Below are 16,684 nucleotides of genomic sequence, written 5' to 3'. Positions count from 1 at the left end.
GGACTATAGCGTCCGAGTGAAACAGGAGACCTTCACATACTTGTGCAGAAGGGTCCCTAATGGGCCGAGAGCTACGAGGGGACCGAGGCCTTTCAACGACGGTGGCCATTTCTCATCAAACATTTTTCAGGATTCTTAAGCATGACGAAAAAAAATCGTAGCTGGATATGGGGGGAGATGTATTGTGATTTGTTCTCTAATCTTGATAGATGCCTAGGAGTCCTGGTTCGCAAGTTCCACCGCCTTTCTGGCAGCTTCGCCAAAGTCCGCCTCAACGTGAATACCAAGATCGGTTTCGGAAAGCTACGGATATCTTAGTGCTCGGCTGGAATAAATCAGTGCATTGCTTACGAGCTTCAAGCCTGCTTCAGAGTTGGTTCCTTGCAGTCGCACCACCATTGGCACGCGCAGAGGGCCAAGCTCACTCGCCGCTGCGATGATGGACTCGGCGATCATGTCACATCTTGTGATACCTGTCTACTGTCAGTGTGCCGTGCGGGCCTAATACTGCCAACTTACCGCCATAAATGTTGACCAAGATTGCCTTGACCCGCTCGTCTCCCATAATTATCCCGAAGGCCTGCAGCATAGTCTCTTTCGTAGCCTGCCCTCCAGCATCGAGAAAGTTAGCACTGGAGCCTCCATAAAGACTGATGGCATCATTTGTAGCCATGGCCAAGCCAGCTCCATTGACCACGTTTCCGATGTTTCCGTCCATCCTGACGTATACCAAGCCGTATTTCTCAGCTTCAACCTCTTCCCGAACCTCTTGGGCAGAGTCTCTTAAGGCGAACAAATCGGGTTGTCGCTTTTGGGCTGCATCGTCGAAGAAAAATCCGGAGTCTGAGCAAATAAGCCGGCCATCCGCGGTGTTTAGGAGATGTATCTCAAGGTTGATAGCCTCTTTTTCAGAAAATATTCGAAACATCCCTTGAAGTATTTTTCTCAGTGTCTCAGTCTTCGTTTCCGGTAGCTGCAGTGTCTTCGATATGTCGGCAATGATATTGTCAGAGATGCCGTTCTTCAGGCTGAAGCCGAAGGAGTATTGGGAATTCTTGTGCTCTTCATGGATTGGCGATCCCTGAGAAGATTCCAAGTTTTTTATTCTAATGACAGGGCAGTAGTTCTCTCGGTCGACGGTCATGGCGATATACCACTTCTTGTCAAACTGGACTGCCTCTTCGAGATAAAGACGGCTTACAGTCGAGATGCTATCGTCGAGCGGATGTAATCCAGTTCGATGGCCAAGTATCCTGGTGGCTATTCCTTCACCGTCTTCCTTGTCTTTGACGGCGTAGCGTTGACTCTTCTCCAAGAGAACTTGTGGCTTGATGACCACGTTTCCACCTTGTGCCAACAGTCAGCTTCTGGTAGTTACTCTTAAGGGAACAACTAACCTATGAGTTTGATGGCATCTTTTGTTTCATATACTGTTTGCGCGGTCATCCCATGGGGTATAGGTACCCCTGCCTTGGAGCTCGAAGTCAGGTTTCTCGTCCGACATCATTGACCGGGGAACTCACCTCTTTTAGCAGGCTTTGTGACTGATATTCATGCAGATGCAGATTTCTTCTATGAATTGTTGGTGACAGCTAGGCAATATCCTATATTAGAAACACTTCCATCTTGTTATTCTGAAAGGAAACTTACCTTGGTCGGATACTTCCGAAGGGCGGCAGACCGTCGACTAGGAATCATGATGCACAACGGTTTGTTCTAATATTTGCAGTATAAAAAGATAGAGAAAGTGAGTCTAATATCTTCTATCGAAGTCCAATATTCTATTGCTTGTTAGTCGATGATGAGTAGAGCTTGGATGATCGGCATCTGCGAGAGGGGAAGAGGCCGACGAAGCGGGGTTAGTCGGCTATATGCTTTCCCACAGCCGTCTTGAGCCCTGCATAAGGAACGGGACAAACTACTCAGTGTTTTTTTTTTTTCGAAGTTTTCTTAGCAATAATGAGTGATAGACCGTGTTAAAGGCGCAATCCGAAGCTGAGAGGTTAAAATAACCGCATCAACTGGTAATATATAGCAGCAAGGAGCTCCAATCTCTTTAGTGGGGCACCTGGGGAGGTCCGGCTATCTGAACGACTACATACCGAGAAGCTCTCTCATCTTCTCGCCCATAACGCCTGGATGGGGAACCACAATGGCTCCAGCATCCTCAAGGGCCTTTGCCTTGGCCCCAGCCGTGATATCTCCAGCCGAAAATACTGCTCCAGCGTGTCCCATTGTCTTGCCCTCGGGCGCTGTTCTTCCAGCCACCATGGCCACAACTGGCTTTGGGTTGGCCGTCTTGCGGTACTCTTTAATAAGCTCGGCAGCCTCAAGCTCAGCTTCTCCACCAATCTCTCCAATAACAATGATGCCTTTCGTTTCTTCATGTTCGAAGAATAATCTGAGACCATCGGCCAAGGTCGTGCCTAGGTTGAGTTAGCATGGCTTCATTTCAGGAGCATGATAATCTCTCACCTGGCAGCATATCTCCTCCCATTCCCACGACAATACTCTGCCCTAGTCCTGCACGTGAAGTCGACCCAACTGCCTCATAACTGAGTGTGCCCGACTTGGACACAATACCCACACAGCCCCGAGTATACTGCTTGTACGGCATAATGCCAACCCGGCACTGCTCCGGTGCAATGATTCCCGGGCAGTTTGGTCCAACTAGACGAGTCTTGGACTGCGTTCTGAGAATCTCATGAACGCGAAGCATGTCATGTACGGGGACATTCTCCGCAACCGAGACAACGAGGGGTACCTCGGCTTCTATGGATTCGATTATGGCCTTGGCGGCGAACTGGGCAGGGACAAAGACAGCGCTGACGTGTGGCTTGACCTCAGCCATAGCCTATGTTGCAGCAAATTAGAATCGGGCGTTGAGGGGTCCAATGCTCGAGACGTTACCTCTTGGACAGTATCAAAGACTGGAAGGTCAAGATGTGTCTGGTCTCCCTTTCCCGGGGAGACACCCCCGACAACATTGGTACCGTATTCTATAGTATCTTTTGCATTTATAGTTGCCTTGTCAAATGTCAGTCCCATGTCCAGTCATCCGCCATGGGGCATTACCGCTCTGCCAGTGAACCCTATGGAACAGGTTAGTGAATGGATTTGTAGCCCCAGAAGCAGCGATTCATACCCTGAAAGATCACCCGGCTTTTTCCATTCAGCCTAAGATTTTTAATTGTATCATCGTAAGGTCCTTGCCGTGGCAGTGACGTCGAGAGGCTTCTAGTTAGCTTCGTCAAGTGCCTCACAGCCGAGGTTGAGACGTAGGGGCGTTGAAACATTATGACAAAGACGACGTATTTATTGGACGATGCCAAAGTTCCAAGTATGAGATCAATCAATGGTATTGCTTGTATAGCCAGCCTGCACGCTCGAGTCAAAGAATTGGTTGTTGGTTGGCAAGTCCAAGTTGGCCGTCGATCTCCCGACCCCGCAAAGGTTGAGTAACCCGAGAGTTGGCCGGCCTTGCATGGATTATGGACCAAAGTAGAGTCAAACCAACAAGGGACTGCAGAATTTGTCCAAATAATTGCCATGCTGTCAAACATAGCCCTGTCGTCTCATCCGATGGCGCGTAATCATTGGGTATATGAATTGCTGATTGTATTGATTGGGTTGCTTGTCGCGCGTCAATACCCGAATTGGTGCTCATGTCGCAAGGCACGGGCCGGGATGACAAGAAGATGGAGCATGGAATATGGAATATGGATGGACAAATACTGTTAAATAAAGAGCTCTACTTTAATCTTTTTCTTCTTTTTCTCTTACCAATCGTACGACGCTCTTTGCTGCTGCCCCATTTTCGAAACAGACTCTATACTTCTCCCTGCCCGTCGGCATGGCTCGGCCTCCACACATAATGACCAACGTTGTCATTGCAGGTGTCTCTATCTCTATAACTCGCATCATAAACTTGATCTAACTATTATGTCTAGGGCACTGGAAGCCTCGGCCCACCCACCATCAAACATCTCCTCAAAAACCATTCCAAAGTCACCGTCCTCACACGCGACCCATCCACAGCAAAACTGCCCCCGGGCGTTGAGGCAATCGAAGCAGACTACACTTCAGCCAAGTCCTTGAGCAAAAGCCTCGTGGATAGTGGCTTTGACGCAATAGTTATTATTCTTAGCCGGCGGGCCCACCAAGCGTCTCTCGTGACAATGCAAGCTGCGGTTGATGCAGGCATATACAGGGCTAGCCCATCATATTCCGGCAACCCCTTGGATGATACCGAGATAGCTCACATGTCTCCCATGGCAACCAAGCTACCAATCATAAGCGATGTTTTAGCAAAGGCTGCGAAAGGGGAGATTACTACACTGGTATCAACACGGGTATGTTTCTAGACATGGCAGTAGACAAAGACTCTTTCGTCTGTCTGTCTAGAAAAGAAATCAGGCGTCTCTATGACGGTGGAGACGTCCCTATTTCAGCGACTACGCACGACGATATTGGCAAAGCTATTGCCGCAGTGCTCATGAATCCGGAACAGACAGTCAACAAGATCTGCAACATAGGCTCAGTAGTCATGACACAAAACCAAATGCTAGAATTCGCACATCAGGCCGCTCTGGAAGTCCAGTTCCACGTCGAATCCATCGATACGAAAGAGTTAGAGGATGCTTGGAAACGATATCGCGCTGGCCAGAGAGATCCGCTTTAGATGCACGACTTTGCACTCAGAGCCAGCTTTGGTTTAGGAAATGGTCACTTTGCTGACACTTTTCACACCAAGAGTCAGTGAATCAATGAATCTTTCGATGGGTGCGTATCGGTCCGTTGTCCTTTCTCGACCAGGTATCTTACCAGGTACCTATCCTCCAATTATACCACCCCTGACAATGTGTTTTCAAGTTTCAGTGTTCTTCCAGACTTCCTTCCTGGCTTTGAAACTAACTACAATTCAATGCTACACCAATGCAAGACCCCTTTACAAATCCGTATTACATTTTTCAAATTGATATTCGCCACCGACTGAAGATTGAGTAACGCGCCACGGCACTTTCAAGTGTTGCTTATCCAGCTGATCAGGATAGCTACCGTCCACTCGAGAGCAAGGCGAGCTACTCATTGCAAGATAGAAATGATTCTGGGGTTCGGTAATGTCGCTGATCATCCCAGAGAAGGAAATAAGATAACCGAGGGAAAGAAAATTGAGAGCAAAGGTAATGCCAAGTACTAGGTAAAGGAACCTCTGCCAGCTCTCAGTGTGGCCAGATGTGTATTGTTGGCTCCGCACCACAGCGCGGAAGGTCTCCGTCGTGTCGAAATAATACCCGAAGCTGGTTTCATCGGTGATGTCAAAGTCTTTGCCAAGGCCGTGGTTCCAGGTATGTCGGAGCTGCGTGTCTACAGCTGCCAGGCTGAGCGTTGAAAGCAAAAACAAAGACAGGTATTCCGAGGTTGTCGGAATACCGAAGGAGAGCTTCGGTGTCGTCAACGTACCAGCCACAATCATCAACGGGATACCGAAAAGTTTGGTATCTGACGGCTGTTCTAACGCGACGGCAGTTCTCCAAATATCAAGCATAAACTATAAACCTTGTATTAGTGACCACGAGTGTGCGATATATAGGCCTAACTCCTGCTCAAGGTGGCCAAGAACAGGAAAGTGACGTACAGGCCATAACTGGGGTACTTCGATTCTATCCGAAGAGTTGTAGATTGAGGGGTCGTATCTATAGACGTCGCCGTCATCTCCACAATGAGCACGCATAATCGGCTGGCCAACGGCAGAAACCTCAAGGTGTGTTGAGCAATCAGTGGAAAGCCAAGAACGCATCTGACAGATAGTGTACTTGGCTTCAGGACTCCCATAACGAGAAACGAGATATCCAGCGTCGGGAATTCCTTCAAAGAGAGAGTTAGTACGATGATATACAATGCTAGCCATTTTTGGAAGCTACAAAAGTTAGCAATTTCATCCGTTCGGGTCTGAGTTAGACGCACATATTCGAAGACGGGTCGCCGCCGCCCATACTTGGTGCCCCATCTGAACACATCGTCTACAACGGTAGAGTTGTCCCATGCAGATATTTCTTTCTCGGCCCATGCCTCCAATCCGTCATTTTCGCTATGGGGAAACTCTTTATAGACAAGAGGGGTGAGCTCATCCTCATCCAGGTTTACACACAAGGTGTTGAGTGTAGGCGAGACCACGGCAGCCTTGATGGAAAAGCCACCGGCGTTGGATAAATCCTCAGGTTGAAGGATTTTATTTTCAGGAAAACGTGAGGCACTCCAGACACCTGGGTGCGGAATAGACACAGTCACGTTGTCAACTATCCTCCCCCAGCGCTCGTACAAGGCCACGACATCACTGAATTCGGTATCGACACGTGTCGCCTCAATTGTGACGTTATCATGGAGAAGCGTATGCCCTGCTGGTCTCTGAATAGCTGCAGATCTTGTCGTATTCTCTATTAAAGAATATGCGCCTTGACCTCGACTATATGCGAGGAGATCACGAGTCGACTGGTAGTTAAGTTCTTGGCGGAGACATAACAGAGCTATGTCCACTCGATCCTGTTCATCTAAAGCTTCGGTTGCATTCTGTATGAAATGTGGTTCTCGCGTACAGCGTGCGCCAGCGCCCACATGGTTGCCGTAGTATGAATGCACCGGAGCTGTCAACTGCCGACTCTCCCACTTGCCGTACTTAAGCTTCGGAGAAACGAGGGCCTCTGAAGCAGTTGTATATAGGATAGTAGCGACGAGGGCTAACAATGCCAAAGCCCCAAGAAGAGTACGACCAGCAATGGCGAGTGTCTGAAAGTGGGTAAAGATGAACCCAGGTTGGATGACCCAATTTCTTATCGTAATGTCGGCGAGTGTGATTCCTGTAGACTCTTCGGCAACGGCGCGGCGAGTTAAAACCTGCCCGATGCATGATATGAAAACGGCGATTGAGGCTATTTCGATCGTCTTGCCGAGCAAAGCAGTCAACGTCGCGGCGTTAGAAGGGGATAGTCCATGTGTCGTTGAGATCATGAATCCCCATCGCGGCTGGATGATGGCAACGACGAACCACAGACCGCTGAGGGCGGTTGAATACAGTGCTAGGAGGATCACGGCCAGGGCAGCGGGTCCAAATTTTGGGCTCAACATGTTTTGGACCGCAGGGGATGGGTTGGCAAAGGCAGTGGCGAAAGCTGGGCCATTATAGGCTCCAAAACTGCGCTCATCGGTCGAAGCGACGAGAGGGATATTGACCATATCGTTCCGACCAGTCAAAGATGTCGTATTGGACATTCCGTATCGTTTGGTCTCTTGGCCTCGCGAACTCTGTAGTTGAAGGACTGAATCATCAAGAGGGATGCCATACGACCCATTACTTGCGTCTGAAAGGTGACAGGACGCCTTGAAGGGCCGAAATATGATTTGCCAGGGCTGGGCTTGCAGGGGTTACGGACGAACAGAGTCTTCCTAAGAATCAGGATGAAGGTTCGGAGTGCAAATTACAAGGAGCTCCAGTAGGCATAGACAGATATCAAGTAGTCAGACAATATCAGACGAAGAAGATGCGGGAAGGGGGGTTTTTAACATCATCTCACCAGGCTGAGGCGTCGGCTCATGGAGACAACATGCTTTGTTAGTCGCAGTTAAATGGTAGACAAGGCGTAGGGCTTGCAAAGTTGGCTTGACCATGACATAACGATTGGCTGTGGCAGACACCAACGATAAGAAGCATGCACATACTGTAGCATTTTGTAATAGGCAGGCTGCAGAGAGCTGAAAAGTGGCATGCATTGTCCTAGCGGTGGCGCACTTGTTGAAAATCTTGGCTTGAGGTCATTGGCATTATACCAATGGCATACTCAAGATTGGTCTCCAAGTTGAGTACCAGCCAATGTTTAAGTCAACATCAGGCTGTCCCCACTGCTCTCGACAATACTCCTCCACGAGCTCTTCACTCGCCTATTCGTCGCCGGCCCTCGTCGCCAAACTTCATGCACAACCTGAATCCCAGTCCTCACAGCCTCGATTCCATAAACCGAAACGTTGTTGTACCATTGCTTGAATCGCTCTTGGAGAGATGGCTCAAAAGCCTCAGTAGCCCCGATGAAAGCAGGCCAGAAGAGTGGCGCCGCTAGGATCTTGGTCTCGGCCTTGATCTTCTCAATGGCCTCGATGCTGTCGAGGATTGTGTGGACGTACTGTCGGAGGTAGCGGTATCCGAGGAGGCGAACGTTTTGTGAAAAGTAAATGATCAAGGCATTATGGAATGCTCGAGTCTGGTGATGGATGATTTCGGCGCTCATCCCCTTGTTTGCCTCCTGACACCAGGCAAGTCGCTCCTCCAAAGGCCAGTCGAGTATCTCATTCTCGAGTTTATCGCATAAACTTCCCAGCGGCTCAGAGATTGTCATACTATCGGTCTTTTTGCGCTCCATGTCCACCATGTCAATGATCTCGATTGCATCTTTGAGGAGTAGTAACAAGCTTTGGGGTATGCCATAGATGCACTCGTAAGCCGCCATCTCAGTCATCGGTTCCTGAGTAATAGTAGAGCCTACTTCCATCGGCATCATGGAAGACGGCGAATCCTCTGACTCGAGGAAAAGTCGCTGGGGTAGGCTTGTGGGATGTGGTCCCATGGCTCTGTGAGAGCTGAGGGAGGGCGAAAAGCGAGATGCCGTTCCAGTCTTTGTTCTTGTGGCTGTGCTCTCGTAGAGAACTCGCAAGTACAGATAGATGCGATGCAGAGCTCGGGCCTTGCGGGAGAATTTGAACTTGCGTATACTCATGTGGTTGATGAGTTGCTCAGCGCCGTCGAGATGCACGCTGCAAGTGTCTGTGTCCCCGGACATGACCTGTTGAGATTGAGTCAGCAACAAAACAAGCGAGGAATTAGTAGGTGGCTTGCGTTGATCGTGATCATAGACAACATTGTCGCAAGAAACTCCTTGTATCTTGGTCGCTCCCCGCCGTATAGATCCGACTCTACGGCCTGCTTGAGCAGTCCGATGGCATCGCAACGATATCGCGAAGCAACATTGCCCCATCTCTTAGCTTCATCCTCTCGTTCAGAAGTTTTATGGTCGTTGGACAAGTAAAAAGCACTGATGGAAAGAAGAGCATTTCGGAGCGCATTCCTGATCCTCGTCGTCGAACCGCCAAAGCTCAATTCACCGACACATTGTAGAACTCGAGGCAGATGTATTGTCTTCCAAGGGCTTTTACCGTTGTCGATGACGCAAAAGAGATTGACGACTCGGTTTCGGTAATGATCCATTAAGAACCGTTCTTGGCCAGGTACCACGTAGGGCTCAAGGCAATGAAGAAGCTCGTTGTAGTCGAGGCGCCATGTCTCATCCGGCGTTGAAGCCTTGCAGAGTTTGTCGGTCTTGGTCGTCTGTAGCTCGTGTCGGACTAGAAGATCCTCAGGTGCCGTTGCAGGAGGCTCATGACAGTGGTTCGAGATAGTAAGAGGGGATTTGGGTTGGGCTGGGGGAGCCTCCTGGGGCTGGTTCTCCAAGGCCAAAGAGGGCTGGTGATCGTAGAGGTTACACAAGTCCCATGCGGCAGCTGTCTCCGAGTATGAAGGGGAAGCAAAATTGTCAAAGAAAAAGTTGGGCATGGCTTCTGCGCCCATGTCCAGATCGCCATCATCACTCTGATGAGCAATTGGCTCCGGCTGCAGGTCAGTCAGACCATGAGCCTCAGTGGCCGGTTCAGGAGACTGTGACTGTTTCACGCTGAAGACACCAAAGTTTTGGATAGATGCGCACACGTTTTCCCCACCATCGGACCCCAGATCAGCCTCAAGGGAGTCGATAAAGTGGAGAATACCCTCCACCTGACTCCAGGCCAGTACCGACTTTGGGGGCTCTACATGCACCGTCAGTTCATGCACTACCAAGTCCAGGTGCAGACTTACCAGCAGGTATGTGACGCCTAAGAGATTGCGTCAGGGAAGACTCGCACGGTATCTCAGAGCGAAGACTAGATTTGCCGCACGTATCCGGGGTCAGCCACTGCAGACGAGCATCGTAACCTTCACACGTCACGCGCTTCTCGCGACATTGACGACAATGCGGCCTTCCCTCATCGCACTTGATCTTGCGGGCGCGACATGTCCAGCAGCCGGTAAACGTCTTGGTACGCTTCCGCGATCGGTAGCTAGATCGAGTAGAGGACGACATGGGTCAGGACGCAGAGTAGGGAAGTTAAGAGCGTGGGGAAGGGGGAACTCGAGTCGAACTTGACTGGTTTTACCTTGGGGAAACTCGAGCCTGTGCCGAGTCATGCAGCTTGGGGCTTGTTGCTGATGCCGATGTGTGATACGAACGATTCCTTCAAGAGGCTAGTCATATCTTGGAGGCAAGGATCACGAGCCTGTCTCCACATGCTTGATCTGGAAGAGGAAAGCCACAGCGAAAAAGCTCCCTCTCGCTGACAACTTCACCTTTTGCAAGGAATGGCTGGTCGGTAATTGGCCAATGTCAACTTTACGTCAGAGAGCCGCAATGGCTTCCGATTATCGTAGATGCCGCAGGAGGCGTCATTTGAGTGATAATCTTTGTAGCTTGTTATCCATCGTGGCAAACCTCAAGCATTGATAACGTCCATCTACCATCTGATAAGCCTCACAGCTTCTTAGACATCCAAGATCAATCCAACACTCATCATCACTAGACTCTCTTTCCGTCATAATGTCTACTACTACCACAGTTCAGGCCGTTGCTCAGCCCGTTTTGAAGTCTGAGCCCGCCCCCTCCAAGGATGCCGCTCCCAAGAATGCTCCTCCGAGCAGCGTCGCTGATCTAGCGACTGGAGGCTACGAGTTCCCCGGAATCCCAAAGATCACAGATCCCTACAAGAAGAGACAATGGCAGCTCGAGCACATGGCCGGTGCCTTTAGGGTCTTTGCCAGGAAGGGCTTTACCGAGGGTACGAGTGGTCACATTAGCGTGCGTGACCCTGTTGACCCAAACACCTTCTGGATCAACCCGTAAGTGGGATACTATCCTCGGATAGGTTTGTACTAACATTTCCTAGCATGGGCAAGCACTTTGGTATGCTCAAGGCCAGTGATATGGTCCAAATCAACGAAGACGGTCAAGTCATCGGTGGAAACAAGGTCGCCATCAACGCAGCCGGCTTTGTTATCCACAGCGCCATCCACCGCGCTCGCCCAGACGTTCATGCCGCATGCCACATGCACTCTCCCGCCGGAAAAGCCTGGTCGACCTTTGGCCGGCCTATCGACATCATCAACCAAGATTCGTGCCTCTTCTACAACACGCAAGCTGTGTATCACGCCTTTGGCGGAGTCGTCCTCGGCGCCGAAGAGGGGCAGAACATCGTCAAGGCACTGGGCGACAAGGGCCGCGTGATTTTCCTCCAGAACCACGGGCTTCTCACAACAGGCGGCACAGTCGACGAAGCTGCTTACCTCTTCACTTGCCTGGAGCGAACTTGTGAGGTTCAACTCATGGTTGAGGGTGCAGGACTACCGAAGAACATCATCGGTGACAAGGAAGCCGAGTTCACTGCCAGAGTGAACGCTGACCCCGTAAGCATTAATCTTTAGATAAAGGAAACACAGACGCTAATTCATTTACAGGAGACACTCTACACTGAGTTCCAGCCTGATTTCGAGTACGAGATTTGGAAGTCTGGGGGAGAACTATGCAAGGGAGAATAAACGAGAAATTTCTTAGCTTTGTCTCGAAGGAAAATATTTCAACATTCATATGTTTTATATAACTTCGCTCAATACCGCAATGCTGCAAGAATCAAGGATTAAAAGTCCTGTTGATCATCATATTGTTCGCTTCCATGTCAAAACTCTAGTACTCCGTCTGAATGCAAAACAATCCGCAACTGTCCCCCACCTGTTAGGCTTTGACAGCCCGATCCCAACCCTTAAAAGGGCTGCCACCCCTCTCTAGTATACACAATCAACCCAAAAGGCACAACTAGGTTCTCAGAATACAGAACAATCTCGGGTTCGTGAAGGACTCCCCCTTCCGCAATCACAGCCCCTTCAACAGACTGATATCCAGTGCTTGGGCATTTTCTCCCGCGGTCTGCACGGTATAGTTTCTCGGACTTTCCAACAGAGACCGCACATAGCAGCATGACATGCAGCTTCGAGTGCATGTGGTGGTTCATGACCCAGTTGTCAGCCTTGGAAGACACATCGGTTGTATATATTCCAGGACCAAACATGCAAGTTAATTCTGGACCTTGTTAGTACCTCAATACTTATCCCCTGGGCTGTGGTATACTTACTGGCTCGGTCTATCTTGAACCCGTCCCTCAGGATGCCGCAGAGACGGCATTCAGTATTGTTGCAAACTCTCAATGGGTGATTGGGATCACCGACATGGCAGGCTCTCTGAGTCCCATGGAAGAGAACTCTAGCTTCACCGCGGCTCAAATAGGCAACCAGTTCTTGGGCGCGCTGTTTGTGTACATAGATGCATTGGATGGTCGCGGTTCTGGTCGGGTGGCGCCATCCATTATCAAACAGTTTAACGATCTCGTCCCTGTACGTGTAGCTGTTCGTCACTACCTCAGTGTCGTCGATCATTGAGGGTTTCTTGTGCCCAAACCCTTCGCGGTGCAGGTCTGCATCATACTGAGACCGGAACTCCATATTACAAGTCTCACAACAGAAGCGCGATCCAGATGAGAAGTCCTGTGTAGTAACGGGGTTCCGTCCGCCAAAGAGTCCCTGTCCAGAGGAGGAGCCTTGGCCAAACAGGCCCTGTCCAGTGGTGCTCTGTCCAAAAAGACCCGGTGCAGTGGTGCTCTGTCCAAAGGTAAAGCGCGTTGCGGAGAACGTACTCTGTCCATAGAAGGTGCTCTGTCCAAAGAGGTCCCCAGAAGAGGTTTGACCAAACAGGCCCCCAGTGGAAGAGGAAGGGCTCTGTCCAAAGATTCGCTGTCCGGAGGAAGAGCCCTGGCCAAACAGGCCAGAGGAGGGGCTCTGATCAGAGAGAGTCCCAGAGGAGGAGAACAGGCCCCCTCTAAAGGTGCTCTGTCGTCCGTTCCCAAAGAGGCCCCCAGAGGAGGGACTCTGCCCAGAGAGGTCCTCTCCAACCCAGCCCTGTTTATACCGGGCCTGTTCGGAGGAGAAAGATGCGCCACTGTTATCCTGAGCCTGTGGTCCCCAGTGGCCTGTATCGTTCATATGCTGGTTCGCAGCGTGCTGCGAAAAGAACGCCTTGTCACAGGTTTCACAGTTAAATCGTGGCAGCCAGTGACCTAGGGCGTCCATGTGCTGGTTTACTGCATGTTGAGAGTTGAATTGCCGGGGGCAGCAGTCACACTTAAACATTGTGCTCGTGTATCTGTGTTGTTTCTACACTTGAACGGCCAACCAGCTTGAAGAACGGGTTGGACATTATATAGTCGATACGTTGACAAATTGCCATCGGGGCGGGTTGTCAAGAGTGAATGCCTATGCTCTATGCACCGACCACGTCGCGTTGGGAACCAGTCATAAGATACATGTGAGAAACTCCATAATGGTATGTAAGAGAAGAACATTCTCCAAAGAGCGGTCATGCGCCATTGACAAAGAAGGCATCGTGAGTCACTACGGCAAACTTGACAGATACCTTTCAGCATGCACTCCAGGTTAGCAGGTTTATGTATGACCTTTGTGACTAAAGGCATATCGCCCTTTTCGCAACAGCCGCCAAAGGAGGCTTAAAGTCATATCCTTTGGCCTTGTAGGCTTTTTTTTTCGCTGGCATCTAGATTCCCTTTCAAGCTCCAATTCATACTGCCTTGCAGATTAGTAAAAAGATAGCATCCATCTCTTACATAGTTTAGGCGTATTGGGACAAAGGCATCTCCCATGAACCTCTAAAGACATCTTTCGAAATCTTTCAACTGTTGACAGCAGTCTGAAAGACAAGTCATCGCTTACGTGCTACTCAAAAATGGCTAGCTGGTTGGCTGGTTGGGCCATTTTCTTTGACGACCAACGCCCCAACATGCGCTTGACAGGAGCGGCCGCAGGCACAACGTAACAACAACCGTTTGCAGTCAAACACAAGCTTTGAGGTGATTAGTTCTATGACTCAATGCATGCTAGTAATGTCCTACTGTCACGGGTTGTGAATGGCCCCAGAAACAAGATCACGTTAGGTCAAAGAGAAAAGGTTGGATAGTAGTTCACCCGCATGAGGAATAGAGACGCAGAATAAGACTTCAAAGACAAATTTTAGGCTTGTAGCATATGGATATGTCTTGGGCTTCTTGAAGCACCTGGCATCAGAATCTTAAACCTCACGATGCCCGTTGCTTGGAATTCCTTTGATGGCCGTACACGTCAACTCTTCGACGATCAAACGGATGGCGATCCGTCACTTGTCAACCTTTGCAAGAGCGAATTTCGCACTAACCCTCCCCTCGCTGCAGGAAATATCGGCTCCTCTCCCGATCATTGCTCATGAACTCAACTTCCCGTCACGAGGTGCTTCCCACGGGCAATTCAAACCGGCATTGCGGGGAAGAGAATGCGGGGGGGCAACCGTTGCTTATCTCGTGGGGACCCTCGCTGTGACCTTCAACGACTGTAACCGATAACGCTAGACCTGACGAGGGAAAACCCACTTGAGGATAAAGGCAGGTTACAGCGAAAGGAACGATAAGAGCTAGACCGGGAGCTTGATAGCTTCGTTGGCCGATATGCAGGCGACACCTCTTTGGGGGGGCGAGTAGAAACGCCTGGATTGAAAAGCTGTCATTGGGGAAGCTGTCTCGCTTGTTCTTTGGGTTCACCGACACCGGTTACCTCTGTAGTCTCTTATAATTTCTCTCGTGCTGGCTAGTCTCAGGTCTCCCTCTTAGCTCCTGTTTGCAAGAAAACTTTGTTCAACCCAAGACCTCATTCACTATCAACAATGGCGAACCGCGGTAGAAGTTACGATGAGCAGGTCCATTCCCTCAAGGATCTACAGAGGCTTGGTTCAGAGAAGCTGGTCAAGTCAACGAGAGGTACGACTCCCAAGAGTGACAGTCAATTGGGCGCTGACAGTTTGCAGAATACTACAATGAGGGTGCTATGGATCTCATCACGTAAGTCTTTGCCCTTGGACACCAGGGTCACGGCTCACCTTGACACAGACTTCACGAGAACGAATCCGCATATGATCGCTACAGAATCCGCCCTCGCGTCCTCCGAGACATCTCCGTCATCGACACCAGCACCACAATCTTTGGCACAAAAGTCAAGTTCCCCTTTGGCTTCTCACCCACAGCAATGCAGCAGCTGGCACATCCCGACGGCGAGGAGGGTACCGCCAAAGCTACAGCAACAGTGGGTGTGCCCATGGGTTTGAGCAACTACTCCACCATTGAGCTTGAAAAAGTGATTTCCCATGGAAAGGGCAATCCGTATATGATGCAGATGAGTCTGCTTAAGAATAAAGACGCAATGATCAAGATGATCAAGCGAGCTGAGAGTGAGTATCTCAAGGTTCAAATGCGTATAGTAAAACCATGTTGACAATTATTCAGAGGCTGGATTCAAGGCGCTGCTAGTTACTCTCGATGCTCCCTACCTCGGCCGACGGTTAAACGAGTTCCGCAACAAATTTAGCCTTCCCCAGGGCATGGAGTATCCCAACCTCTTCCCTGGTGTCGATGTCACCAATCTCGAGGACGGCGACGAGTCCATGGCATATGGTGAGTCTTTAAGATTTCAACGTGACTTTGACTTACTTGTTAGACTGCGCTCTCGAGTGGCCTCAACTGATGCCATTTTTCCGCAAACACACCAAGATGCAGATCTGGGGCAAGGGCAGTAAGTCTTTTCCTACCCAGACCTATTGACGGCGGTAATAACTTAGTCTCTCACCAGTTTACACCGCCGATGACGCCGAGCTAGCCATTAAGCATGGCCTCGACGGTATTGTCGTCTCCAACCACGGCGGTCGCCAGCTTGACAGTGTGCCTGCATCCCTTGATGTTCTGCGAGAGGTTGTTCCGATCGCCAAGGGCCATATCCCCATCGCTGTTGATGGAGGCATCCGTCGCGGTACCGACATCTTCAAGGCTCTTGCATTGGGTGCCGACTTTTGTCTTGCAGGAAGACCTGCCATCTGGGGCCTGGCTGTAAGTCATCTCTCGTATCTCCATCATCAGCGCTGACAATCGTAGTACAACGGAGAGAAGGGAGTTGAGCTTGCTCTCAATCTCCTCTACGACGAGTTCAAGACGTGCATGGCGCTCGCTGGGTAAGTTCACCAAATCTCTACGATGTTATGCTCTCTAACGATGCTTTCTAGCTGCAAGAATGTCAACGAGATCACAAAGGACTACATTTCTCTCTTGCAGCCCGATGGAAGGCTTTCCAAGCTGTAAGATGTATTATCTCGATGTTTGAATAGAAGTTTGTAGCGCAGATTGTGAACAAAAGACTGGAGTTGACACTTATTCCTTCCTCTACAATCAGCCTGAGAATGCATCGTGACACTATATGTCGTGCACCATTATCACTTCCTGATAGAGAACTTGTGGCCAGCAGTATCGCAGACATTTAATCAAAAGTCACATCCGCTCAATGACCCAAGAGTACAAATTCGATTCATAATGCGGTGATTGTCAAAGGCTAATGATGGTTAAGCAGCTCTTAATGTCCCAACATGCAACCAAATTTCACGATAATTCTCCAGATAAACATTGGGAGAATTCTTTCCGC

General features: G+C 49.9%; 4 protein-coding genes across 4 annotated transcripts; 2 read left to right on the top strand and 2 right to left on the bottom strand.

The window, feature by feature from the left end:
* Positions 1-213: 213 nt before the first annotated feature.
* On the bottom strand, positions 214-2,851 carry LRP88_10714 (uncharacterized protein; the record flags this gene model as incomplete). Its single annotated transcript, XM_083247165.1, has 5 exons — positions 214-303; positions 352-463; positions 516-1,347; positions 2,103-2,426; positions 2,476-2,851. The coding sequence occupies 5 exons, from the start codon at positions 2,849-2,851 to the stop codon at positions 214-216; spliced, it is 1,734 nt and encodes a 577-aa protein (XP_083098278.1).
* A 5,020-nt stretch (positions 2,852-7,871) lies between these two features.
* On the bottom strand, positions 7,872-10,163 carry LRP88_10713 (Zn(II)2Cys6 transcription factor; the record flags this gene model as incomplete). Its single annotated transcript, XM_083247164.1, has 4 exons — positions 7,872-8,831; positions 8,885-9,847; positions 9,899-9,915; positions 10,022-10,163. The coding sequence occupies 4 exons, from the start codon at positions 10,161-10,163 to the stop codon at positions 7,872-7,874; spliced, it is 2,082 nt and encodes a 693-aa protein (XP_083098277.1).
* Positions 10,164-10,673: 510 nt separating this feature from the next.
* LRP88_10712 (uncharacterized protein) lies at positions 10,674-11,668 on the top strand (the record flags this gene model as incomplete). Its single annotated transcript, XM_083247163.1, has 3 exons — positions 10,674-10,972; positions 11,020-11,536; positions 11,588-11,668. 3 exons carry the CDS (start codon positions 10,674-10,676, stop codon positions 11,666-11,668), a joined length of 897 nt encoding a protein of 298 aa, XP_083098276.1.
* A 3,217-nt stretch (positions 11,669-14,885) lies between these two features.
* On the top strand, positions 14,886-16,347 carry LRP88_10711 (alpha-hydroxy acid oxidase; the record flags this gene model as incomplete). Its single annotated transcript, XM_083247162.1, has 7 exons — positions 14,886-14,979; positions 15,027-15,060; positions 15,109-15,446; positions 15,502-15,669; positions 15,845-16,098; positions 16,156-16,220; positions 16,272-16,347. The coding sequence occupies 7 exons, from the start codon at positions 14,886-14,888 to the stop codon at positions 16,345-16,347; spliced, it is 1,029 nt and encodes a 342-aa protein (XP_083098275.1).
* Between the last annotated feature and the right edge of the window lie 337 nt (positions 16,348-16,684).

The sequence above is a fragment of the Fusarium phalaenopsidis genome (assembly GCF_050370095.1).
Source record: "Fusarium phalaenopsidis strain FUZ10S chromosome Unknown contig_32304, whole genome shotgun sequence".
Lineage (NCBI taxonomy): Eukaryota > Fungi > Ascomycota > Sordariomycetes > Hypocreales > Nectriaceae > Fusarium > Fusarium phalaenopsidis.
This window is presented reverse-complemented; position numbering and strand designations above follow the sequence as displayed.